We start from the raw sequence: 27,805 nt of genomic DNA, 5'->3' as shown, positions 1-27,805 counted from the left end.
CAGGATGGGGTCCTTGAGTCATCTTTAACAGGATGACTGTCTTCTAGCTTTAAATGTACATTATTTTGTCAGAAAGAGCCTGGTGTCTTGGAAAAGTTATAACTGAACAGTTTGCTCAGACCAGCTTATGAATGACTTATAAAAATAACTAAAAAGAGAACAGATTTTCAACTCCCTGCATTTCCTATTAGTGTACTTTAAAACCACAAAAGAATCATTCTTTTGGATTGAGGGGCTTAACACAAGCCTTTCTGGAATTCACATTCACTAATAATACTGCTTTCACATATGCCAAATGAGTTAATTTATGTGAAATTAGTTACCAAGCTGCAAAGCACTCTAAAAATATGGGAGATTAATATGATCTCAACTCTGAGTTTCTCTCTGAACATACTGGACCCTCTTACCTCACTAAGGCCAGACTGTGTTTATGTAAATGAAATAAAAATGCAAATTACAGGCAGATGAAAACATGTTCTCTTATTCCAAGAGTCAGACTCAAAGACAAGAAGTTATAGCAGGTGTAAACTGGAGTAGGTGAAGGTGAAAACCAAGTAGAGAGGTGCATAGGGAATTCTGAGGATGGTGCACAAATGTGGAAATATAATGAAAGCCCACTTGTTGCTCACTCATTGCTAGTGAGTAACAATCAAGTCTTGCCTTGTTTAACTCAACTGATGATAAGGTTTGTTCTAATGAAGAGTGGTTTTACTTATGTTCCAGATGTTGATGGCTGGAAGGCTGTCCAGAGAAATGGGTTTCCTGCAAAGCTCCAATGGTCACAGCGCCATCAAGATGTGTTTACTTCAGCACGACGATCAGACCCTGTCTATTTCGTAGCTCCTGGTACGTATGGTATTTTTCGTGTAGAAGTCAACTTAGAAGACTAGGAAGTCAGGATAGAAGATTGGGTTTAGCAAATGTGAAAATCTTATCACTTAGTGTCCAGGGCAGTAGCATCTCCAGAAGACAATTGGGGCTTCAGTCCCACTGACAAAGTAACAGCCCAACAGAGTAGAACTGGGTGTCCAGGTGGTCACATCCCATTGCAGGTTCCTGCTTCAGTTAAAAGGCAAATTTCTAAGTTTCCCACCAAGACAAGAAATAAGGACTGGGGTCAAATCTGTGGGTCTATCAGGAAGCAGATGAGAAAGTGACTCAAAGCTTTAAACCACTTGTAAATTTTAAAAATATAAAAATCAGAAAAGTTGAATAGAAAAGCTCTGGTTAAAAATTTTTTTTTTATATTTCTTTTTTTATTCATGTGGCCCATTCTAAAGTCTTTATTGAATTTATTACAGTATTTCTTCTGTGTTATGTTTTGGCTTTTTGACCATGAAGTTATGTGGGATCTTAGTTCCCTGACCAGGGATTAAACCCACACCCTGTGCAGTGGAAGGCAAAGTCTTAACCACTGGACCACCAGGGACGTTCTTCTGGCTAGAATTTTAATCCTAGTTCATATTCTTAGCTAATATGTGATTCCTGGGCAAGGTGGCCTCTTAATTTTTCCAAACTTTAATTTCCTCTGTTCTTAAGTGGGAAGAATAATGACTAACTCCAAGAATTATTGCCATCAAATGTGATGATATTTGTGCAAGTATTCTGTACACTAGAAAGCATTATGTAACAGATGGCACTACTGCTGATAGACCTGGGAATCTCTGCATATTGGTCTATCATAAGGGCCAACAAAGGTCCGTCTAGTCAAAGCTAAGGCTTTTCCAGTAGTCATGTATTGATGTGAGAGTTGGACTCTAAAGAAATTTGAATGCCGAAGAATTGATGCTTTTGAACTGTGGTATTGGAGAAGACTCTCGAGAGTCCCTTGGACTGCAAGGAGATCCAACCAGTCCATCCTAAAGGAAATCAGTCCTGAATATTCATTGGAAGGACTGATGCTGAAGCTGAAACTCCAATACTTTAGCCACCTGACGGGAAGAAGTGACTCATTGGAAAAGACTCTGATGCTGAGAAAGATTGAAGGTGGGAGGAGAAGGGGATGACAGAGGATGAGATGGTTGGATGGCATCACCGACTCAATGGGCATGAGTTTGAGCATGCTCCGGGAGTTGGTGGTGGACAGGGAAGCCTAGTGTGCTGCAGTCCACGTGGTTGCAAAGTGTCAGACACGACTGAGCAACTGAACTGAGCTGATAAGGGCCATGCTATGAATCATGTGATAGATGGAAGTGTCTTATAATGAGGCCCTTTCAGCATTTCCTTAACTAACCCTCCATCATAGCCAGTAGCAGTATGACCATGTCCAGTGCCATGAACTGGCTCTTCTGAAAGAGTAGCTTGTGGGGAGTGATGGGTGAATAATACGGAACTCCAAGAGAAATTGCCAACGTCCGTGCAAACCTGCTCACTCCTTTTCTTCTCTGGTCTCACAGCTGATCCCAATCTTTCTGATCTGTTTCACAGCCAAATTTCTTGGGAACCAACAGGTGAGCTATGGACAGAGCCTGTCTTTTGACTTCCGTGTGGACAGGGGAGGCAGACACCCATCTGCCCATGACGTGATTCTGGAAGGTGCCGGTCTACGGATCACAGCTCCCTTAATGCCGCGTGACAAGACACTGCCTTGTGGGATCACCAAAACTTACACGTTCAGGTAAAGAGAGAGGCTACAAGTGAGTCAAATAGAGCAAACGGTGATTGAAGTCTGATTGCTTTGTTTATTCATTCAGTCATCATTCATTCATTCAACAAGCTTTTCTGAGCACCTTTTATGGACCAAATATGGTGTTATGTGCTGAGACAGGTTATGATTGCTGCCCACACGCTCCTGACAGGCTAATGGGGGAGAAAAATAAACTGATGATTACAGTGCATCTTGTAAGTGACAAAGTGGACACCAGTGTTTTGAATACATGCAGGAGGCATCAGTAACTCGCACTGGAGTGACCTAGGAAAGCTTACTGAGAAGATGTGACAATGAAGAGTAGCTTTCTAAGGAAAGAAAAGGAGTGAAGGTTATCATGGCAGAAGAAGTGTGTTTGAGGAAGTTTTGTACATTTAGGAAATTCTAAGTGATTAGGCATGAGTGGAACATGGAGTGGGGGAGAGGAATACAGTGAGAAGTGAGGTCAGAGAAGAGGCAGAGGTAAGGTCATGGATGGTCCTGTGTGTGTCTAAAGAAGTTACATGTTATCCTGTGAAATGGGAGATTTTTTGAGGTATGATTGACCTACAACACTATTTTAGTTCCAGGTCCATAACATAGTGATTCACTGTTTCTATACATTACAAAATGATCAAGACAACTCTAGTTACCACCTGCCACTAAACAATGTTAGTACATTCTTGACTGTATTTCCCAGGCTGTACATTTCATCCTTGTGGTTCATTTATTTTATAACTGGAAGTTTTTACCTTTTAATTTCTCTCACCTAGTTCACTCATCCCCCACACCCTCCCTTCTTATGAGTCTGTTTTTGTTTCATTATGTTTGTTTGTTTTTTAGAGTTTACATACAAATGAAATCATATGATATTTGTCTTTCTCTGTCTGAATTCTTTAACTTAGCTTAACACCATCTAGGTCCATCCATGTTGTTGTAAATGGCAAGAATTCATTCTTTTTATGGCTGAGTAATATTCCATCACACACACACACACACGCACACATACACTCCACATCTTCTTTATCCACTATTGATGGAAATTTTCCATATCTTGGCTATTGTAAATAATGTTGTAGTGAACATATAGGTGTATTTCTCTTTGAATTGGTGTTCTTGTTTCTTTCAGAAGAATACCCAGAAGTGGGCTTGCTGGATCATATAGTAGTTCTATTTTTAATCTTTTTGCACACTGGTTTCCATAGCGCCTGCACCAATTTATGTTCCCGCCAACAGTGCACAAACATTCCCTTTTCTCTACATCCTTGCCAACACTTGTTATTTGTTGTCTTTTTGATAATAGCCATTCTGACAGGTGTGAGATGATATCTCATCGTGGTTTTGGTTTGCATTTCTTTGATGATTAGTGATGTTGAGCATCCTTTCATGTGCCTGCTGCCCATCTGTATTCCTTCTTTGGAAAACTGTTTATTTAGGTCCTCTGCCCGTATTTTAATTGGGCTGTTTGTTTTTTTGATGTTGAGTTGTGTAACTTATTTGTATATTTTGGATAATAATCCCTTATCAAATGCATCATTTGCAAATATTTCTCTCTAGAACGGGAATTTTGAATGGGGGGTTCAGAGAGTTCAGGGGAGGGGATGTGCCTATCAAATGCTTAGTACTGTATCAGAGGCTGAGAATTCAAGATGAAGAAACATGGTCTTTGTCTTCCAAGAGCTCTTGTCTCGTAGGATGTGTTATTATCTGTGCAAACATAATACAGTATAAAATCACTTCAGTGGTGGTGCATGCTCATGGGGACTTGGGAGGAAAGGAAAGAGTGTCTTAGTTCTGTCTGAAGAAGTCAGGAAAAGCTTCACTAAGAGGACTGTGTGGACTGGGAACAGAAATAAGCACAAGACTTTCCCAGGGACAAATCAGGACAACCTGCCCTTGTGAGTATATGTGGGAATGTACAGGAGTAGTAAAGGGCATTGGTAAGCAGTAGTTATGGCTGGAACACAGCTGGTGTAGGGGAGATGGGCAGATAAAGCTAAAAAGGCTGGGAAAAGGCCCAGCAGGGTGGCTCTTGGAAGTCATGTCTAGGTGCTGAGATGTGGCCCATGCCTGCAAGGTGATGGAAATCTATTGAGAGATTAGACGTAGAGGAGCGACACAATCAGATGTGAAGGCTGGTGCAAATCCTGTGTGGGGGACAGTTTGGGTAGAGTCTTTAACTGAACCATCAGATCACATTCACAGTGGTTCAAATGAAGGTTGTTGGGGGCCTACCTCAGGGTAGAACTAAAGGCAATAATGTATAGAAGACCCACAAGACACGCTGTGTTCTTAAGTAACCAATTGCAGCTTACTCTGATACACACACTTTGCTCTCCATGCTGGAACACCCATTCCCACATTCTTAGCTTGGTGAACTACTCTTTGAGATTCAGCTTACAGGTTTTTCCTTTGTATTAGCCTTCTCCAAATCCCAGGTAAAGTTACAGTCCATTGTGAATTTCTGTTCACGCATTTGTTGTAGCACTTTCCGCGTCGTATCATAATTACACATTTACCTACCACCTTGGGTAGACATTGATCACCTCACTCTACTTGTCTTTGTATTCTCTGTCCTAATACAGCTTCTAGTTCAAAACAAGTGCACAGTAAACACTTATTTCATGAATCAGTGGATGAGGCAAAAGGGTTAGGGTTGTTCCTGAAAGAGCTATTCCAGTAAAAACCAAAAAACAACATTAAAAAAAAAATAGTGCAGGGGCTGGTGATATGATACACCAAGGCAACATGATGCCAAAACTAAGACATATTAGATGTGGAAGAGTGTAAAAGGTGGACACTGATTTATGAGAATAGGAGGTGAAACATGCTCAGATAACAAGTCATTTAAACAACAAAACCAAACATGAATGACAGCTCTTAAAAATCAGAGCTTCTGGAACTCAGAGATGTTTCTGCTATTAGGTTTCCTGTGACCAAGAATAGAAAGTGGTCTCTGAGGACTTGGACCCACACTGGACGCCATAACCCCTGGAGTTTGGCTTCCTACACTCCATCACATCCTGTGGGGCTTGCATTCCCCGTGGAGTGGGAAAGCTCCAGGCTTGTGCCTACAGGGATATGGCTACCTGTCCTTTATCTCCCTCTAAGCAGGGCTGTGAAGGGACTTAGTTGTTCCTGCATTCTCAGGCAGGAATTTGTATCAGGTATACACATTATAAGATTTGATAAGAGTGGGATTTTTCACCTTTTGGTTTTAAATCATGCAGATTAAATGAACATCCAAGCAGTAACTGGAGACCCCAGCTGAGTTACTTTGAGTATCGGAGGTTACTGCGGAACCTCACAGCCCTGAGGATCCGAGCTACCTACGGAGAATACAGTAAGTGACTAAAAGAAAGGAATTCCTCCCTTCTTAGGTTTTTGTTTAACTTGCTTCAGCTGTCTAAGTTGGTGACAGTCTCCAAACAAGAGGACAAACAATGAATGGTTTTGATGTAGAACCTCTGATTGGGTCTACATTTTTACATTATACAAAATGTTGTTAACACATTATTGACCAGAGATTTATTAATACATCTTTTGCTACCCAAACGTTATTGACCAGAGTATTTCAATATAACAAATTGCCAACCACAAGAATTAGTTTCTGCAAAAATCTCCCAGTCAACAAAGAGTTAAGGAGTATTTCTTGAAAAGAGGTCACATCAATGAAGAATAAATGATGCTGCCTTGCTAGAAAGTCTCTGAATTTAGATTGAAGCCGATTATTTGAAGAAGGTAACCTACAGCAAAAGGGCACATTCGCTTAGCTCAGAAGTGGAATCTACAACATTTCTCTTTATTTCTTGAGTAGTTTTCCTTTGGGATTATACTTGGTGCTACCATGTTTGGACATCACCATGTATTCTGTAAATTCCTATTATTGAGCTTTCTACATACTATGTACTATGTTGGGTTCTCCTTATCACGATCGGATTTATTTAAGTGAGACCGCTTAAGTTTTTTAGCATTCATGTAAAAAGGATGCATGGCTAACATGCACCATTTCCATGTCACTGATACAGTGAATAAAGCAGAAAGTGGAAAAGGTGTTTACTAACAATTTATTGAATCTTTACTATGTGCCAGGTACTCTATGGTACATGCATTGTCTCATTTAATTTCACAACAACCTGGGAGGTAGATACCTCTGTCATTTCTCTTCTATAGCTGAGGAAACACAGAGGTGTTATGGAACTTGTCCAATTCACAGAGCTAGTGAGGATCAAGCCAGAATTCAAACCCTGATTTTTCTGACAGCAGAACCAGTGCACTCAGTGATGATGAAGTGCTATACTATTATGCATGCCAGAGTGAGTGAAAGTCACCTGGGCTATCAATGAAAAAATTAATCAATAGTCAATCTATACTCCAATATAAGATAAAAAGTTGAAAAAAAAGTCAATCTAAGAAAGAAATGAAAAATCTTATTCAAGCGGATATAAAAAGTAGAGCCTGGAGGCTGTCTCTTGGAAAGTTCTGAGAACAGTTCCAAAGAGGTGAAGGGGAAGCCAGTATGTATGTGATCTTGGAAGGGAGTACGTGCTGTCAAGCACATGTCTTGGTAGAAGGCTACTGCTCTTCCCAAGGGACGGATATCTTAATTAATGGTTTTAGTGCTTTTCTAAGTATGAGAAGATGCAATAAACTGGATTCATAAAATTTTTTCCTGAAAATACCTGACTGAGGGCCGGTTTTGTCAGGTTTCTGAGAGCACGGGGTGCTTCATCCTGACCTTTGTCTTGAATTCCTTTCGGGATGTGTTGCCGGTCATCGACCGCGGCAGCTAAAGACCTGATTCTTGTAGAACAGGGGAGTGGGCAGTGTTCTTTATTTTACAGTCCCTTTCCCTTCTGTCTTAATTTCAGTCATGGTTTGGGAGGTATTTTGTGACCATTTTGTCCCACGGTGCTAGAAATGCACATTCCCAAGTCAAGTGAGGCCTTTTTTGATAGGCCACAGAAAGTGCCATTACTGGACCAGTTTCTGTTAACAGCAACCAAAAGTCTCTGGACCACCTGTCTTACTAGTCTGTTACGGTCCTCAGAATAGTTCCCTTTTGTTCCTTCTTCCCATATTATTACAATCACTGTTGTTATTACAATTATAATATACAATTATTACAATACATTATTACAATCACTGATCTTGTAAAACTATATATTTGATCAAATTGTTTCTAGTCACCTAATTATCATTCATTTTGTCTGAGGCTCAGTCCCACATTTGGTGGGTTTCCAGGTGGCTCAGTGGTAAAGAATCTGCCTGTCAATGCAGGAGATGTAAGAGACGTGGGTTCAGTCCCTGGGTCGGGAAGATCCCCTGGAGGAGGAAATGGCAACCCACTCCAGTATTCTTGCCTTGAGAATCCCATGGACAGAGGAACCTGGCAGGCTACAGTCCATGAGGTCGCAAAGAGTCGGACACAACATGAGCATGCATGCATACATGTGCAGGGAACTTTAATCTTGTAAAATAGGCAGCATATAATATAACTAGTAGCATTAATGAGGTCATAAACAAGTATTTAAACTAAGAACTTCCATTAGGTGTGGCCCAATCTCTCCAGGTCGTCTGACTAGTCTGTTCTGCACCAATTGCTCTCTTTAAGGGAAATGATATACTGGCATTGACATAAAGTTCACCAGAGATGTCTGCACATACAAGGCAAGTAAGCAGGAGGTCACTGTGACCCCTTACCAGGACTGACAAAGTAATGTTATGTCTAAGGAGTTACATGGCTGGTGCCAGAAGGAGAAAAATTGATCTTTGTGGTTAAGCAGGTATTTCTGCCACATGGGAGGTCTGCTTAACACATAAGGCAGATGCACAATGTTACATCTACTTAGAGGGGAAGAAGGAGGCCAAAGGGCGAGAGAAAGTTTTATGTCTAAATTTTCCTTGTCATGCCTTAAAATGTGAATTTCTTTTCATTGAGGAGTTAAGAAAAAATCCAATATGAGGCCTGACTTTAGATCCTTGGACCTTACCACTTGTTGCTTCCCACCTGTTGTCTCTCTTGCAGGTACTGGGTACCTCGACAATGTGACCTTGATCTCAGCCCGCCCCATCTCGGGAGCCCCAGCACCCTGGGTTGAACAATGTGTATGTCCTGTTGGGTACAAGGGACAGTTCTGCCAGGAATGTGCTTCTGGCTACAAAAGAGATTCAGCCAGACTGGGACCTTTTGGCACCTGTATTCCTTGTAACTGCCAAGGGGGAGGGGCCTGTGATCCAGACACAGGTGAGTGAAATGACACCTGAACCAGGCGGTTCGGGGTGCAGCCAGGTGACCGGGGTCTCCCGTGGAAGAGAGAGCCGTGCAGGAAAGGCGGTGCCTGAACTCATTTCAGAGATGGGAAAGGATTAAGGAGAGCAGGGCTGGAGTCGAGGGAAGATGGACACGGCGCTTTATTACATTCAATCCTTTTCATGATGGAAATGCCACAAGGTTGTGAGAAAGGTGCTAGGTTACAGGAAATGGCTGTCACGGTTCAATGCTGGGTGGGGGAGCTGGTGTCAAATTGCAAGAATTGTTTGGGGAGATCAAAGGCAGTGTCAGGACCTGAATGAATGTGCCGACAAGTGGTGTAGTCAAGCCGTGGGGAAGAGGGGAGCCGTGTTAAGTTATGGACGGTGGTAAAAGGAGTGTGGGTCTGCTTAGCCTGGGAGAGGGAGGGTGAGATTCAGGGTCGTGGCCATGTTTAGAGTTGGTAGGAGGGCAGAGGGGAGGGCCAGCGATCAGGCACTCTGGGGAAAGCTGCAGAAAGGGAGGGTTTGAATAACTAAGCTCTGCCTCCCACGTGTCGTCCTCTGTATTAAAGGAAGTGGATAGTTTTACCTGCTCATTTCTCTGCCCCTCCATTCTCCCTCTTCCTCCCAGGAGACTGTTATTCAGGGGATGAGAACCCTGACATCGAGTGTGCGGACTGCCCCATCGGTTTCTACAACGACCCACACGACCCCCGCAGCTGCAAGCCCTGTCCCTGTCGCAATGGGTTCAGCTGTTCTGTGATGCCCGAGACAGAGGAGGTGGTGTGCAATAACTGTCCCCATGGCGTCACTGGTGAGGCCAGCTGCCCGCCCTGTCCTCCTGCCACGCGTCTGTCCAATCCAAGGGATTTCGAGGGACTTCTCATGACTCAGGGTTATTCTCAATGGGCTCATTTTTAAAGATAAGGAGAGATGGATGCCAAAGAGCTGAAGTGGATTGAAGAAGGGCAGGGTGTAGAGTTATGGGAGGACACATCTAACGCTGTTTTAAGAGGTTTGTAATTAGGATGTGAAGTTGTCAGATGAAATATAGAGTTTAACTAAGTTTTTAAAAATGAACCCCAAGGAGGGACTTCCCCGGTGGCCCAGTTGTCAAGACTTCAGGTACCAATGGGGTAAAGATGGGGAGGGGTGGGGGTGAGATGTGGGGTTGCAGGATGGGTGCAGGTTTGATCTCTGGTTGGGGATCTAAGATCCCACATGCTGCATGGCCAAAAAACCCAAACAGAAACAACATTGTAACAAATTCAATATAGATTTTTAAAATGGTCCTCATCAAAAACAAGCAAAAAAATTGAACCAAGATAAAGAAGGGAAACTTAGTAATGTTATACATGTCACAACTCTCTGCTGGTCAGTCTCAGAGAAGAGCTTATCTTGAGCTGCAGTCTTGGTGGTTTGGTGCTCCATCTGACTTTTCCCTAGCCAGCTTGTTAACTGGCAGGAAGGCCCCTGGTGGTACTTGTGTTCTAGAATCTGTGACCACCGTGGCGTGGAAGAGTCAGCCTCTTGCTGTGGGTTCCTGCTCCTGAGCCTGCTGTTCTGGGGTCCCAGATGGGGGAAGCTCTTCTAGAGGGTGACATAATCTCAGCCTCTGCCTCTGGTTTTGCTGCTAATCGATGATCACGTGGGCAGCTTGACTCTTGGTTCCTTCCAGGCGCCCGCTGCGAGCTCTGTGCTGATGGCTACTTTGGGGACCCCTTTGGGGAACATGGTCCAGTGAGACCTTGTCAGTCCTGTCAGTGCAGCAACAACGTGGACCCCAGTGCCCCCGGGAACTGCGACCGCCTGACAGGCAGGTGTCTGAAGTGCCTTCACAACACGACCGGTGCCCACTGCGACCAGTGCAAAGCTGGCTACTACGGGGACCCCTTAGCTGCCAACCCAGCAGACAAATGTCGAGGTAGGACTGCACCCCTAGGCAGACTGGCCAGGCTATGTGTGTGTGTGTGTGCATGTACACGTGTGAGAACATATAAATGGGCAAGGCTGACAGCAGGTAATACTGTGATGCTCCTTTGGCTTCTCTGACCTGCCTGGACCTTTCACTGACCAGAAGTCTTAAGACCAATTTCCCCTGCAGCAGGGCTCTGACAGTCAGAGCCAGAGGATGTCGAAAGGGTTAAGGCTGAGTGGGAGAAGTGAAAAGGGTCAGGTTTACATTCCAAAGTGGAAGAGGAGATAAAATGGGGCTGCCTCCTATGCGTAGTCCCCAGGCTGGTAGGCAGGCAAGTGGCTGCCAGACCCGTAAGAGGAAGGTAATAAATGACTTGAGATGAAGCTTGGATACACTGAAGTGGGAGGGGAGTGGGCAGTAAAGTAGTTGGAGAGACCCTCTCAGGAAGTCTGTGTGATTGATGTATAGAAAGGTGACAGTCCACACGTCTACTCAGGAGGTCGGGCTTCAAAGCAGTAGCTCTCGTGGAGCATTCCTGGGCGCTGCTTCAGATCAGATCAAAGCATGAATGTGTAGACCGGGCCTCTTGCTCGGCCCTTCTTTCAAGCCATTGCACATGTTCTGTTCTAGAGGCAAATTCAGTTCAAGGGAGCTGGCCTGCCACTTAGACTCACCCCTCAGTCACCAAGGTCCCAGACCAGCCTGGTGTCCAGAACGCAGGAACTTGCTTATTTTAAGGTCCAGAGTGGCTCTGGGGACCCAGATTGGAGGTTCCCCAGGAGGTCTGCAGGGCGCCCAGAGCCCCTCATTCACAACAGAGTGCCCAGCCCTGGAAATGCTTGAGGCTCTGTGCAACTTAAGGCTTCTACCCAGCGGCACAAATTCCACCTGCCCTGACCCCAGCTTGTGGGTTAGCTGTGATGTTCTATGATAGGAAGCATTCACATGACATCAGCAGTATGAGTTTAAGTCCAGTTTTTTAGCATACCTCTTGTATTATTCTGATCTTGCCAATTAATTTCTCTGTCTCAGTTTCCTCATATGGATGATTAATATTTTACTCAAAGTGGTTGCAAAGATAAAATAGCATATGACAAAGCACACTGTAAACTATATAATTCCATCTGAAAAGAAAAGTGAAATTGTTAGTTGCTCAGTCATGTTCAACTCTTTGCGATTCCATATACTGTAGCCCACTAGGCTCCTCTGTCCATGGGATTCTCCAGGCAAGAATACTGGATGGGTTGCCATTTCCTTCTCTGGGGATCTTCCCAACCCAGGGATTGAACCCAGGTCTCCTGCATCGCAGGCAGATTCTTTACTGTCTGAGCCACCAGGGAAGCCCAAATCTATAAATAGATTAATTTATAGATTTTGCTATTATTGCTATTAATAGAGCTTTCACTGCCTTTAGACAGTACAATTTTTTCACTGAACTGTCTTATCAAGCTCTTAACCATTTATGCAGTGTGGAGCTAGATACTGAGGTTATAATAATGAATAAGTCAGCCCAGCTCACAAAGAGCTCATAGGTTAATAAGGAAGACACATAAATATGGAAGCAAATCATAACATATGCTCAGACGTTATTCCAAGTGTTTTGTGATCACTAAAGTTGGAGTACCCAAAGAATCACTGCATTTGAGCAGTGTCTCACCCACTGTTATATCCTCAGCTCCTAGAACAGAACATGACACATAGTGCTACTGAATCAGTTTGACTGAGTAAAGGTTCTGCTTTATTGCATTTCCTACGTCAAAGGCAGCAGAGCAGAAGGAAAATAGCACTGGCTCTTTCCAAGTTCTCATTCTTGCCATCTTCTTGTTGTATGTCCTAGGACAGATTACTCAACCTCTCTGAGCCCGTATTTCTCATCTGTAATATATAGAGAGATGTCTACATCTGGCATATTATAGGCCCAGAAGAAATGTTACTCTGTCTGTGAGCAAACCCAGAGTGTCTGCAGAATATCCAAGAGACTTACAATTTAATGGGGGGAAGTAAATCAGTGTCTCTAGAAAGGATGGGCTGTTGAAGTGTCTCTTCATCCACACACACACACACCAAACAAACCTGCCAGATGATTCCCAAGACCTCTCTGTGTTGGGAATGTGCTTGGAGATATAGCCAAGAAACGAATCCAACACAACATGAATCAACAAGGGCAAAGAAGGGTTCTTTGCTCTGGGTAACTGGATCTTCCCTTTATCTTTGCTATACCTCCAGGTTCCAGAATTAGTTTGACATGAAAGCTTCCTGTTTGTCTTTTGTCTCTAGCTTGCAACTGCAACCCAATGGGCTCGGAGCCCGTGGAGTGTAGAAGCGATGGCAGCTGTGTTTGCAAGCCGGGATTTGACGGCCTCAACTGTGACCATGCGGCATTAACCAACTGTCCCGCTTGCTATAATCAAGTGAAGAGCCAGGTGTGCATGCTAGCCAGCCCTCACCTTCACAAGTAAAATCCTGAAGTATCTTTTGGGTGGTCCTGTCACAAACCCAGGCTCCTCCTAGTCTCGTGAGGACAGGAGTGAGGATTACTATTTCTCTCTTGAAAAATTGTTATGTTAAAAAGTTTCCCTGTAGTAGTAATAATACTTCAAAGTTATGTTCTTACATTTACCAGTTTTGAGAAATGTGTTATTTTTCAAAAGTCACATGGGGGAACTGAAAATGCCACCCATGTCCACTGAATCCGAATTCAGTGCTCTATTATAATATGCCACTTTCCAGATGGATTTTTTCCAAGAAATGTCCTTATGAAACAACCAAAGGAAACCTAAACATGTAAAAGAGATGTCATGGATCACTGCCTTGTCATGGCAAAGGGGTTTGTATAACTCAATGAAGTTATGGCCATGTTGTGCAGGGACACCCAAGACAGGCTACAGTGAAGAATTCTGACAAAACGTGGTCCAATGAAGGAGGGAATGGCGAATCTCTCCAGTGTTCTTGCCTTGAGAACCCCATAAACAGTATGAAAAAGCAAAAAGATACGACACCAGGAGATAAGCCCCCCAGGTTGGAAGATGTCCAATATGCTACTGGGGAAGAGCAGAGAAATAGCTCCAGAAAGAATGAAGTGGCTGGGCCAAAGTGGAAATAGTGCTCAGTTGTGGATGTGTCTGGTGGTGAAAGTAAAGCCTGATGCTGTAAAGAACAATATTGCATAGGAACCTGGAATGTTAGGCCCGTGAATCAAGATAAATTGGATGTGGTCAAGCAGGAGATGGCAAGAGTGAACACTGAAATTTTAGGAATCAGTGAATGAAAATGGACAGGAATGGGTGAATTTAATTCAGATGACCATTGTATCTACAATGGTCTGTGCAAGAATCCCTTAGAAGAAATGGAGTAGCCCTCATAGTCAACAAAAGAGTCTGAGATGTAGTACCTGAGTGCAATCTCAAAAATGGCAGAATAATCTCAGTTTGTTTCCAAGGCAAACCATTCAACATCACAGTAATCCGAGTCTATGCCCTGACCACTGATGCTGAAGTTGACTGGTTCTGTGAAGACTTACAGGACCTTCTAGAACTAACACCAAAAAAAGGATGTCATTTTCATCATAGGGGACTGGAGTGCAAAAGTAGGAAGTCAAGAGATACCTGGAGTAACAGGCAAGTTTGGCCTTTGAGAACAAAATGGAGCAGGGCAGATGCTAACAGAGTTTTGCCAAGAGAACACACTGGTCACAATAAACACTCTCTTCCAACAACACAAGAGATGACTCTACATATGGACATCACCAGATTGTCAATATTAAAATCAAATTGATTGTATTCTTTGCAGCTGAAGATGGAGAAGCTCTATACAATCAGCAAAAACTGGGGAGCTGACTGTGGCTCAGATCATGAACTCCTTATTACCAAATTCAGACTTAAATTGAAGAAAGTAGGGAAAACCATTAGGCCATTCAGGTATGACCTAAATCAAATCCCTGATGATTATACAGTGGTGGTGACAAACAGATTCCAGAAATTAGATCTGATATTGTGTCTAAAGAACTATGGACGGAGGTTAATAACCTTGTACAGGAGGCACTGACCAAAACCATCCCCAAGAAAAAGAAATGCAAGACGGCAAAGTGATTATTTGAGGAGGCTTTACAAATAGCTGAGGAAAGAGAAGCAAAAGGCAAGGGAGAAAGGGAAAGATATACCCAGCTGAATGCAGAGCTCCAGAGACTAGCAAGGCGAGATAAGAAAGGCTTCTCAAGTGAACAATGCAAAGAAACAGAGGAAGACAATAAAATGGGGAAGTCTAGAGATCTCTTCAAGAAAATTGGAGACATCAAGGGAACATTTCATGCAAGGATGGGCACAATAAAAGATAGAGATGGTAAGGACCTAACAGAAGCAGAAGAGATTAAGAAGAGGTGGCAAGAATACACAGAAGAACTATACAAAAAGGAAAAAAAAAATGGTCTTACTGACCCAAATAACCATGATGGTGTAGTCACTCACCTAGAGCCAGACATCCTGGAATGTGAAGTCAAGTGGGCCTTAGGAAGCATTACTAACAACAAAATTTCACTTCAAGGCAAATAGAAGGAGAAAAAGTGGAAACAGTGACAGATTTTATTTTCCTAGGCTCCAAAATCACTGTGGATAGAGACTGCAGCCATGAAATTAAAAGATGCTTACTTCTTGGAAAGAAAGCTATGACAAACCTAGACAGCATATTTAAAAAGCAGAGACATCATTTTGCCAACAAAGGTCCATATAGTTGAAGCTATGGTTTTTCCAGTAGTCATGTACAGATGTTGAGAGTTGGACCGTTAAGAAGGTTGAGAGCCAAAGAATTGGTGATTTCAAATTGTGGTGCTTGAGAAGACTCTTAAGCAGCTTGGACAGTGAGGAGTTCAAACCAGTCAATCCTAAAGGAAATCAATCCTGAATATTCATCGGAAGGACTGATACTGAAGCTGAAGTTCCAGTACTATGGCCACGTGATGTGTAGAGCTGACTCATTGGAAAACACCCTGATTCTGGGAAAGATAGAGGGCAGGTGGAGAACGGGGTGACAGGATGAGATGGTTGGGTGGCATCAGCAACTCAATGGACATGAGTTTGAGCAAATTTCAGGATATAGTGAAGGACAGGAAAGCCTGGCGTGATGCAGTCTATGGGGTCGCAGAAGGTTGGACACGATTTAGCAACAGAACAACAACAGCATAAAAGATATGAGGAATCTAAAGGTGTCAGGGCTGTCCAAACAGGAATGGCCTCCAGAAATTTCTCATTCAAATTCCAGAGAAGAATGAAATTGATGTTGTTGTTGTTAATTATAAATTATTATTTTTTACTGAAGTGAAGGGTGGGGGAGGAAAGGGTCCAAACAGAGCCCAAATGTAGAACAAACTCAACTTGTTTTTTTAAATTTATCTATTTAACCGGCCTCTATAGCACTGCCTCTATTCCCGGCACTATTCTACAAATACTAACTCATTTAGTCCAAATAATAAGTCTGTGCGATATTATTATCCTCATCCTATGGATAAAGAAAGTGACTTGCCTAAGGTCACATAGCTAGTGAGTAGTGGAACCAGGATCCAGACTCAGAAAGTCTAGGCTCTAGAGTCTGAATTTTACCATGTCATGCCAAGCATTTCTGGACTTGTAGCCATTAGCCCCTGGACGCATGCATGGTCTCAGTCGCTTCAGCCGTGTCTGACTCTTTGTAACCCTGTGGACTGTAGCCCACCAGGCTTCTCTGTCCATGGGATTCTCCAGGCAAGAACACTGGAGTGGCAACCAGTATTTCCATGCCCTTCTCCAAGGGATCTTCCCGACTCAGGGATCAAACCGGTGTCTCTTTTGTCTCCTGCATTGGCGGGTGGGTTCTTTACCACTAGTTCCACCTGGGAAGCCTTAGCCCCTGGATACCTGCCATATAATATTCCACCATGAACTCCATCCTCTGTTCTAATCCTCTTTCCTTCATGGTTTCAGATGGATCAGTTTATGCAGCAACTTGAGAGCCTGGAGACCCTGATTTCGAAGGCTCAGGCTGGCAGAGGAGCAGTACCCGACGCAGAGCTGGAGGGCAGGATGCAGCAGGCTGAACAGGCCCTTCGGGACCTTCTGAGAGAAGCCCAGATTTCAGAAGGTGATGGAGGCCCGTTTCACACAGGAGAGAATTCAGAGGCTTAGAAAGCAGTCCCCTGGGTCATAGAATCTTTGGGGGTAACAGTTCAGCAGATGTCTCTACCTCACCCTTGCAGAGGTGGCAGAACTGTCTGTGAAGTTCTCCTGAGATTTGAAATGATGGAGATGAAAGAGCATGCATTCACATACTGGGCTATTACTGTTTTGCTGAAAGCCAGTCAAAGTCACTTTTTCAGCCCTCTGTTTTTGATGACTTGACCCCCCAACGTGCTCATCCTCCCTTTCCTTGTTGGTATTCAGGTGCTATTAGATCCCTCAACCTCCAGTTGGCCAAGGCCAGGAGCCAAGAGAATAGCTACAGGACCCGCCTGGATGACCTCAAGATGACCGTGGAGAGACTTCGGACCCTGGGCAGCCAGCATCAGGACCGAGTTCAGGATACTCGTAGGCTCATCACGCAGATGCGCCTGAGCCTGGAGGAGAGCGAGGCTGCCCTGCAGAACACTGTAGGTGGTTCTGGGTTAGGGGGTGAGAGTCCCTGCTGAGCTGGGGGACCCATGGTGTGTGTCACGGGCTCACTTTGTCTCTCGGGTTTTCTGGTCTCTCTGGTAGTCAGTAGGACTTCTCTTCCTTGCAGTGGTCACAACTTTCTTTGGCTTCTTGCCAGTTCCCATTTTATGCTTTATGGCTTCCTAGGTGGCTCAGTGGTGAAGAATCCACCTGCCAAGCAGGAGATGTGGGTTCGATCCCTGGGTCAGGAAGATCCCCTGGAGGAGGAGATGACAACCCACTCCCGTATTCTTGCCTGGGAAATCCTATGGACAAAGGAGCCCAGCGGGCTGCAGTCCATGAGATCACAAAAGAGTCGGACACGACTTAGTGACAGCCTTTCTCTTTCACCAGTTCATTTCTTGCTACCTGTAGCACAGTCTTCTCCCTTCTCTCTGCCTGTCTTTTAGCTTGTTAGCTCTTGGAGGGCAGGATTCAATTTTGTTCATCTTTACTTTCTCAGCCCATAACACCAAGTGTGGCTCTGACAAATGTTTGCTATATGAAAGAATGAATGAACAAAATGAAGAGGGAAGGAAAGAATTAGGAGGGAAGGAAGGAGACCAATAAAAACATGGTGATGAAAATAGGGAAAAAAATTGTTACAGTATGATTTTCCTAATGATGTTGCTTGTGGTGTGATAGGAGGAGGAGATCTGAATGAACATTCTTGTCTTTCTGAATAAAGGAGGCAATGGTGACAATATTGTAAGATGCGAAGTGGATAAAGAAAGCTGGAAGATAAATCAAATATAAACCTGGGAAAATGAAGGATTTAAAAATAGTGTGTATTGATTGTCCTTTTGTAGAATATTCAGAAAATAAATGTCCTCTCTGATCTCACTGCTATGAAATAACTACCGTTAAAACTTGGCCTATGTTCTGCTGGACTTTAAATATATATGAAGATATAAACATGCATATATTTTAAAATCCATTTATATATACAGACTTTTTTTGAACTTGGATTTCTATTTGATTCAAGTCTCTACTTTTTTTTTTTTTTTACATAATGACCATGGTAAACCAGGGACTCTTGATGTGTCAGGACGGAGAATTCTGTGTGACTGGAGGCCTTACAAATAGCTGTGAAAATAAGGGAAGCGAAAAGCAAAGGAGAAAAGAAAAGATATTCCCATTTGAATGCAGAGTTCCAAAGAATAGCAAGGAGAGATAAGAAAGCCTTCCTCAGCAATCAATGCAAAGAAATAGAGGAAAACAACAGAATGGGAAAGACTAGCGATCTTTTCAAGAAAATTAGAGATACCAAGGGAACATTTCATGCCAAGATGGGCTCAATAAAGGACAGAAATGGTATGGACCTAACAGAAGCATAAGATATTAAGAAGAGGTGGCAAGAATACACAGAAGAACTGTACAAAAAAGATCTTGATGACCCAGATAATCACGATGGTGTGATCACTCACACTCACCTAGAGCCAGACATCCTGGAATGTGAAGTCAAGTGGGCCTTAGAAAGCATCACTACGAACAAAGCTAGTGGAAGTGATGGAATTCCAGTTGAGCTGTTTCAAATCCTAAAAGATGATGCTGTGAAAGTGCTGCACTCAATATGCCAGCAAATTTGGAAAACTCAGCAGTGGCCACAGGACTGGAAAAGGTCAGTTTTCATTCCAATCCCTAAGAAAGGCAATCCCAAAGAATGCTCAAACTACTGCACAATTGCACTTATCTCACACGTCAGTAAAGTAATGCTCAAAATTCTCCAAGCCAGTCTTCAGCAATATGTGAACCATGAACTTCCAGATGTTCAAGCTGGTTTTCGAAAAGGCAGAGGAACCAGAGATCGAATTACCAACATTCGCTGGATCATCAAAAAAGCATGAGAGTTCCAGAAAAACATCTATTTCTGCTTTATTGACTATGCCAAAGCCTTTGACTGTGTGGATCACAATAAACTGTGGAAAATTCTGAAAGAGATGGGAATACCAGACCACCTGACCTGTCTCTTGAGAAATCTATATGCAGGTCAGGAAGCAACAGTTAGAACTGGACATGGAACAACAGACTGACAAATAGAAAAAGGAGTATGTCAAGGCTGTATATTGTCACCCTGCTTATTTAACTTATATGCAGAGTACATCATAAGAAATGCTGGGCTGGAAGAAGCACAAGCTGGAATCAAGATTGCCAGGAGAAATATCAATAACCTCAGTTATGCAGATGACACCACCCTTATGGCAGAAAGTGAAGAGGAACTAAAAAGCCTCTTGATGAAAGTGAAAGAGGAGAGTGAAAAGTTGACTTAAAGCTCAACATTCAGAAAACTAAGATCATGGCATCCAGTCCCATCACTTCATGGCAAGTGGGGAAACAGTGGAAACAGTATCAGACTTTATTTTTGTGGGCTCCAAAATCACTGCAGATGGTGATTGCAGCCATGAAATTAAAAGATGCTTGCTCCTTGGAAGGAAAGTTATGACCAACCTAGACATCGTATTAAAAAGCAGAGACATTACTTTGCCAACAAAGATCCGTCTAGTCACGGCTATGGTTTTTCCAGTGGTCATGTATGGATGTGAGAGTTGGACTGTGAAGAAAGCTGAGTGCCGAAGCATTGATGCTTTTGAACTGTGGTGTTGGAGAAGACTCTTGAGAGTCCCTTGGACAGCAGGGAGATCCAACCAGTCCATCCTAAAGGAGATCAGTCCTGAGTGTTCATTGGAAGGAATGATGCTGAAGCTGAAACTCCAATAGTTTGGCCACCTCATGTGAAGAGTTGACTCATTGGAAAAGACCCTGATGCTGGGAGGGATTGGAGGCAGGAGAAGGGGATGACAGGATGAGATGGCTGGATGGCCTCACCGACTCAATGGACATGAGTTTGGGTAAACTCTAGAAGTTGGTGATGGACAGGGAGGCCTGGGGTGCTGTGATTCATGGGGTCGCAAAGAGTCGGACATGACTGAGCGACTGAACTGAACTGACTGAATGACAAGAGGTTCAGGCAAGACAGCTGTGAAACCTGCTTAGGCTCCATGGCTCCCAGCAAAGCCTTAACCATTTGTCCTTTTTCCACAGAACATTCCTCCCTCAGAGCACTACACGGGGCCAAATGGCTTTAAAAGTCTAGCTCAGGAGGCCACGAGACTGGCAGACAGGTGAGTAGTACTGGAGGGTGCCCTGCTTCAGACCACCTCTGTGAGGCCAGACTTGAACAACTCTGCTGAGTAGTCAGGACCAAAGCTCCATCCTGATTACCTCCAGGCTCCTTTGCAGCCATCCCCCTGCCCTGAAGCCATTTTTTAACCGTTTGGCTTTCAGTGTATGTAGGTGGCCACTGGGCCAGGTCATTTGGCAGGAGTTGGGGGTGGGGCGTTTCTTTTCCAGATTTCTCTGTGACTCATGGTATGGCTTCGGTGTATGTCAGATGTAATTCCTTGGGCCCAGTGAAATGAATCAGCCCTTGGAAAAGAGTACTTTGCAGCTTTGAGGGACTCCCAGGCTCCCACACCAAGCCTGGGAACAAGTAACAACGAGTTGTTTGCTAGCCTGTGGGGGCCAAGTGTGCAGGAGGGAGAGAATTCCCTCCTGCAAACTGGCTCTGCAGGGCCCTGGAAATCACAGGCAGCTCCTTAGTCCTTGCTGATTGCAAATCCTACAGTCAGGATTGATGTTGAAGAGGTTTGCTCCTGGCAGAGGGCTCAGCAAGGTGGCAGGCTTTGCTAATCCTGAATGGAATTTAGTCGGCAGAAGGGGGCTGGCTCGTGGTTCTCATAGTGTGAGCTGCCTCCTGGATTTGTTTTCATCAGTTTCTAGAACCAGGAGGACAAAAGCAACTGGGAAACTGTTATCGGTGGGCTTTGTCCCCCTTAATGTTGGGCTAAGTTTAAAGATGCAGCAAAAAGTGGAGAGGGAGTTGGATCCTGGATAAAATAAAGCCTAGGGATTTCTCCTGCAGAAAACAGTTTATAAATGCAGTATTTATCACCCTGAGATTTCTCCTGCCCATCTCCATAGTTTCCCCTGATTATGCTATAAATGGAGTAGATCATCAAAAAAGTTTAGGACGTGAGACTACTTCTCAGAACACCTTCTGCTTCTTGATAGCACCTCTAATAGAGGAGCTCCATCTCATCTGGGTCATTTCTGTTTGTTTTTTTGAGTCAAAGCAGTTCTCTTTCTCCTCTCCCTTTATTTAAATAAAAGGCCTAAAGGACATTCTTTGCATCCTTCCACATCATTTCTTTTTAGATTCCACATATAAGGGGTGTCATATGATATTTCACCTTCTCAGTCTGACTGACTCAGTCAGTATGACAATTTCTAGGTCCATCCATGTTTATGCAAATGACACTATTTCATCCTTTTTAATGGCTGAGTAATATTCCATTGTATACATGCATCGCATCTTCTTTATCCATTCCTCTGTTGATGGGCACATAGGTTGCTTCCGTGTCTTGGCTGTTGTAAATGGTGCTGCAGTGGACACCGGGATGCCTGTGTCCTTTCTCGTCATGTTTTCCTCCAGATATATCCCCAGGAGTGGGATTGTGGGTCATCTGGTAGCTCTATTTGGGAGGAAGGGGTAGTTAGGGATTTGGGGATGGACGTGTACACACTGCTATATTTTAAATGGATAACCAACAAGGACCTATTGTACAGCACGTGGAGCTCTGTTCAGTGTTATGTGGCAGCCTGGATGGGAGGGAAGTTTCGGGGAGAATGGATACACATATATGTACAGCTGAGTCCCTTTGCTGTCCACCTGAAACCATCACAATGCTGTTCATTGGTTACACCCTAATACAAAATAAAAATGTTGTTGTATGCCCAAAAAAAAAAAAAATTTAAAAAAAAATAATAAAGGAAGCCTTTGCTATAAAAACTCATTCTTTTTGATCCTTTCAGCCATGTCGAGTCAGCCAATAACATGGAGCAACTGGTCAGGGAAACTGAAGACTACTCCAACCAAGCCCTGACCTTGGCGCGCAAGGCTGCTGCTGAAGGAGGCAGCAGCGGCAGCCTCCGTGGCTCCGTGGTGCAAGAGCTTGTGGGAAAGTACGTTTCAGCAGGTCCTCACGCAGGCCAATATAATCCGCTCCCTCCCAGGGTACAATGCAAAGGTCTGAGGGGTGCTGTGTTCCTTTCAATGTATCAATAGTAAGAAGGACAGGAGAATGAGCATGTTACTTTGGAGGAAAGCAGATGCCTTTAAGACTGGAAGAAAAATGTCAGTTACTCTAAGTTTCAGTTTTGATTTAGAGATTGTGTATTTGTAGATATGGTACCATCTGTGGTGTTTAAAGGATGTGAACACACCCATCTGGTGGCATGGAGTGTATAAGCCTAATATATTCATGTGATTAAGAATTGGGAAACTTGGGTTGAATTTTTCTGACCTAACCTGTGTAAACTCTAATGTCTGTGTTTAAATTGTGGAAAGAGACGCATATCAGACATTTATGCTCATCTGGTTCTTCAGATAATCCTGACGACATATTTTTAACAGAATGAATTTTTGCTTTTATTAAAAAGAGCGAATTTTCAAAGTCTGCTGTCTTCACTCCCGGCAGATTGGAGAAAACTAAGTCTCTGGCCCAGCAGCTGTCAAGGGAGGCCGCTCAAGTTGACACTGAAGCAGATACGTCCTATCAGCATAGTCTCCGCCTCCTCAGTTCAGCAACTCAGCTTCAGGGGGTCAATGATCAGTCCTTCCAGGTAAGAGCATCTAACCTATGCAGTGATGTACAGAAGAAGGGCCATAATGCTTTCTTCTCAGGGGATTCCGTTGAATTGTTCAATCATCCAGTTTTTTCCTCCATATTTACCTTTCTTGCTTTAAATTAGGAAGAGCATTTATCCTCCTCTTATCTTTGTTCTTAAACTCCAATCTTGATCCCTGATCACACCTTGGTTCACATCCTGAGCCTATTTCCTTTAGTGAATACAAGTTTTCTATCTCTTGCCTAGTTTGGGGGACTGTTGAAACCTGTGGGAAATTACTATAGGTAAATTTTGGTATTTACCTTTGGGTCCAACCCATAGTGTATCTTCATGTATACCCACTTGGAAGGCTTTTTTTTTCCCTCAAAAGTTTGTGTTGTTTCTGTCATCAGTTCCTTTAACTATTCCAAATTTATTGGATTAAGATTCAGCTTTCTACTCACAGCAAAAAGCATTCACAGTGATTTTCACACATAGGAAACAATAATAAAAAACACAGAGCAAACATAAAATTCGTTTGCTAGTTGAGGGGCATGCTGCCTGACTTGCATGAGGAATGTTGCCTATTTCTGTTGGACTTTGGGCCAGGATTGTTGTTTTCAGACAATGATGGCAGGTCTTAGGAAGACTGGTGTGGCATCTGGTGAGCAGAAAGTAAGGCTTTTTCATTTTGGGGGACTCACAGGTAGAAGCGAAGAGGATCAGACAAAAAGCTGACTCTCTCTCAAGCCTGGTGACTAAGCGAATGGATGAGTTCAAGCGTGTGCAGAGCAGTCTGGGAAACTGGGAAGAAGAAACCCAGAAGCTCTTAGAGGATGGGAAGAATGAGAGACAGGTATCCTTTGTTACTTTGTTCCTTCAGCAGACCTGTATTGAATGGCTACCAGTAAGAGGAACCATCAAAAACTCTCAAAAGGTCATGGTATTATTGCTTATGGAGACCTTAATGTGATTACCTCAGTTCCACTCACTGAGTCAGCCCTCCAATGTAAGTATAGGACTGAGATCTCCTGGGCCCAATTTTGATCTAGCTCTGTCTACGAAGACATATGTCTGTACTTCCTAGGTATATATGACATATATCTATGAAGTATATGTCCATACTTCAGGAAGTATCTAGAGTTTAAAATGAAGATTTGCAAAAATGTTCTTGTCCCTGAGTAGAGCTCGAGACTGTCCTCAATGTGGAATCCTACTGGGTCATCAGGTTATAAAGTTTGTGGTCTCAGGTTGTGGAGGGGTTTGCTACAGCACCCCTAGACTCCAGGAATCACAGTTCTCTGTTGTGAGTAGCAGTGTGTCAGAGTGACTATGCTCTGCCCTGGTGTGTGTTACATTTACTCTAATCTTGTTCTGCCTGCCCATTTACAGAAATCAGATCAGCTGCTTTCCCGTGCCAACCTTGCTAAAAGCAGAGCCCAAGAAGCACTAAGTATGGGCAATGCCACTTTTTATGAAGTTGAGAACATCTTAAAGAACCTCAGAGGTGAGTATTTCAGGGTTCAGATCACTTGAGTATTTTAAAGGTATAAATGTGACTTTGGTTTATTTTGAATCTTCATAAATCTCTGTAAGTGGCAGGCATGTTGAGGTATTAATAGACACTCAATAAATATCTTTGTAAAGAAAAACATTTAAAAATATTTAATATAGTAGAAATAGTTCTGCAAACTGAAAGTGTTAATTGCACAGTTGCATATGACTCTTTGTGACCCAATGGACTGTAGCCCGCTAGGCTCCTCTGTCCATGGGATTGTCCAGGCAAGAATACTGGAGTAGGTAGCTATTCCCTTCTCCAGAGGATTTTCCCAACCCAGGGGTCCAACCCAGGTCTCCCACATTGCAGGCAGATTCTTTACCATCTAAGCCACCAGGGAAGCCCGTATTGTACTAAATGTCAAAGGGCTTGAGTTCTGATCTATGCTCAATCGTGTGATTTAGGCTGAGCTGGCTGTGTGACTGTAGGCAAGTCACACAACCTTTCCAGACTCTGATTTTCCCATCTCTAAATGAAGATATTTGAATTAAACTGCCTCGAAGGTCCTGCAGAGATCTGATATCTCACTACCATATAGATAATTTTCTTTTCTCTCCCTTTCTTTCTTTCTTCCTTTCTCTCTCTCTGTCTTTCTTTCTTTGGCCTGGTTGGTTCCAATACAGAGTCAGTGAGGTTGCCTTGTGATAAATGATATAGAAGAAGCTTTGTCATAGCATCTAGATTCCGGGAAATTTGGGTTTGTGCCTTGCAGTGCATGCGTGCTAAGTTGCTTCAGTTGTTTCCACCTCTTTGTGATCCTGTGGACTGTAGCTGATCAGTCTCCTCTGTCCATGGGGTTCTCCAGGCAAGCATGCTAGAGTGGATTGCCATGCCTTCCTCCAGAGGATCTTTCCCACCCATGGATTGAAGCCGACTCTTTTCTGTCTCCTGCACTGGCAGATGGGTTCTTTACCACTAGCGCCACCTGGGAAGCCTTGCAGAGATTTGGTTAAAGTTTCAGGCTTCTTCACTAAAGAACAACAATAAAGACATTTTCAAGTCTTGGGATTTTCTTATTCACAGGAAGTACCTCTCTACCCATTCTATTCAATTGCTAACTACTGCCATTGGCAGCTTAGGGTTTAAGGCTCTGGCTTGAAACTTTGGGCGTCAAAGAATCTACTTGCTTCTGATTCATTTGAAGGTTGATTTTTGCAAAGATGGGGACCCAGGGCAGGCTGATTGTTGATTGTCAGTTCAATACTTTCTCTTGGACAAGAAAGAGTCATGACCATAACTTTCCACTCTCTCATCCCTTGGGTGCTATTAACACTCTGATTTCTCTTAAAGGCCTCAGCCCCTTTCATCTTCAGTTGTAAGTTAATTTTCATCTTCATGGCAATGTTTTCTTATCTTCGTTTCAGAGTTTGATCTGCAGGTTGAAGACAGAAAAGCAGAGGCTGAAGAGGCCATGAAGAGACTCTCTTACATCAGCCAGAAGGTTGTAGACGCCAGCGACAAGACCAGGCGAGCAGAAACAGCCCTGGGGGGTGCTGCTACCGACGCCCAGAGGGCAAAGACTGCAGCCGGGGAGGCCCTGAAGATCGCCGGCAAGATAGAACAGGTAAAGAGAAATCGCAGGTCAGCAGGAGCAGCTTCAAACTTACGGGTCATGTTGAATGAGCGAGAGCGTTGGGCTCATTCTGACCTGTAGGACTCAGCATCCTGTTATGGTCCTTGGTGTTCCCAGATCTACTTGGCTGGCTGTTTAGTTGGTTGGTTCACAAGCCTGTCATTGACTGAGGGCTAGAGCCCCACCCCTGCCATTTTCAGCCCCCCTTTTAGGACAACACCATGAGACGAACCATGCAAGATTGCTTTTTATTTAGACTTCTGTTAGTTTCCTGCTATCAAAATGCAGCACAGACTGGGTGGCTTAAAACAATAGGAATTTATTCTCTCAGAGTTCTGGAGGCTAGAAGTCTGAAATCAAGGTGTCAGCAGAGTGATGCTCCCTCCGAGACTCTGGCTAGAAACCTCCCGTGCCTCTTCCTAGCTTCCAGTGGTGGCTGTCAATCCTTTGTGTTCCTTGGTTTGCAGTGGCTTCTCTCTAGTCCCTGCCTCTGTCATCAGTTGGGGTCCTTCTTCCTGGATTTCTCCAGCTCTTCTTATAAGGATGTTGGTTGGATTTGGGGCCCACTCTCCTCCAGCATGACCTTATCTTAATAAATTACATCTGCAACAACCCTATTTCCGAATTAGGTCACACTCTGAGGTATTAGGAGTTAGAATTTCAACACATCTTTTTTGGGGGGGACACAACTCAACTTTCAGCAACTATCCCAGTGTTTTGATTCAAGATTGTGAAATTCTGGAGTTCTGGGTCTAAGCTCCACTTATTCATTTTTTGCTTTGCTTCCACTCTGTGCCAGCACTGTGCTTGGTGCTGGGGATATGGAGATGGGAAAAACTCAGTCCTTCTCTTCCAGGAGCACTCCGTGTAATGGGAAAGACAGGCTAGTTGCACTCACAGCCCAAATGTTAAGTGCTACAGTAGAAAGAGTGCTTCTCAACTGGAAGAGAGCTTCCTAGTTCTGATTTAAGCGTGACTTTTAGAAATCATAAGCAACTCTAGAAAGCCCAGAGGGAACTTTTGGTATCTAGACTGTGTGGCCTCACTCTTGGACCACTTGAAAACTTCCAAAAATAATCTCAAATCTTAGGTCCCTTGAGGGTAGAGCCCAATTTTCTGTGCCTCTCTTTATATGGCTTCTAGCACAGAGACATCTGTGACTTGATGCCTAATAGTAGCTTGTTGATAAAGATATTAAGATTCACTCATCCTGGTAAAAACAGAATTCAAAGCTGTAGCCCATTCATTCTCTGCACCCCAAACCTCAGGTGTCTTGGGGAACAAAGCCATTCAAAAGATGATGGCAGCAAAGAAATATGACCGAGAAAGAGCTGAGTTTCTCACCCTCTGGGTTTTCCCAGCTGGTTCCTGTTTCACTCAACACTTGTTGAGCTTGACCTGAGAGGGAAGCAGTGTCTCACTGCTGACCATCCTAGTCTCTGGAGACATACCCCCAAATTCATTTGTTTGAGGCAGAGCTTGGGGAAGGGGGTGTCTCCAAGTCTGACTCTCTCATTGTTCATCTCACTTACTCCATCGGAGCCTGGCTGCA

The 27,805-nt window shown here is 43.7% G+C and overlaps 1 protein-coding gene across 2 annotated transcripts in view; it reads left to right on the top strand.

The window, feature by feature from the left end:
* The window catches only part of LAMC2 (laminin subunit gamma 2), a 76,702-nt gene that overhangs the window by 43,790 nt on the left and 5,107 nt on the right, over nucleotides 1–27,805 (top strand). For both annotated transcript variants that reach the window (XM_043485507.1, XM_043485508.1), the window contains exons 7-21: nucleotides 724–846; nucleotides 2,428–2,617; nucleotides 5,857–5,969; nucleotides 8,655–8,873; nucleotides 9,513–9,695; nucleotides 10,560–10,805; nucleotides 13,077–13,222; nucleotides 16,751–16,907; nucleotides 17,207–17,412; nucleotides 20,498–20,577; nucleotides 22,328–22,477; nucleotides 22,993–23,137; nucleotides 23,829–23,978; nucleotides 24,515–24,629; nucleotides 26,045–26,244. In XM_043485507.1, the coding sequence (XP_043341442.1) occupies nucleotides 724–846; nucleotides 2,428–2,617; nucleotides 5,857–5,969; nucleotides 8,655–8,873; nucleotides 9,513–9,695; nucleotides 10,560–10,805; nucleotides 13,077–13,222; nucleotides 16,751–16,907; nucleotides 17,207–17,412; nucleotides 20,498–20,577; nucleotides 22,328–22,477; nucleotides 22,993–23,137; nucleotides 23,829–23,978; nucleotides 24,515–24,629; nucleotides 26,045–26,244 (2,423 nt within the window). The remainder of the gene's footprint in view (nucleotides 1–723; nucleotides 847–2,427; nucleotides 2,618–5,856; nucleotides 5,970–8,654; nucleotides 8,874–9,512; nucleotides 9,696–10,559; nucleotides 10,806–13,076; nucleotides 13,223–16,750; nucleotides 16,908–17,206; nucleotides 17,413–20,497; nucleotides 20,578–22,327; nucleotides 22,478–22,992; nucleotides 23,138–23,828; nucleotides 23,979–24,514; nucleotides 24,630–26,044; nucleotides 26,245–27,805) is intronic.

Source organism: Cervus canadensis, chromosome 13 (assembly GCF_019320065.1).
Source record: "Cervus canadensis isolate Bull #8, Minnesota chromosome 13, ASM1932006v1, whole genome shotgun sequence".
Lineage (NCBI taxonomy): Eukaryota > Metazoa > Chordata > Mammalia > Artiodactyla > Cervidae > Cervus > Cervus canadensis.
This window is presented reverse-complemented; position numbering and strand designations above follow the sequence as displayed.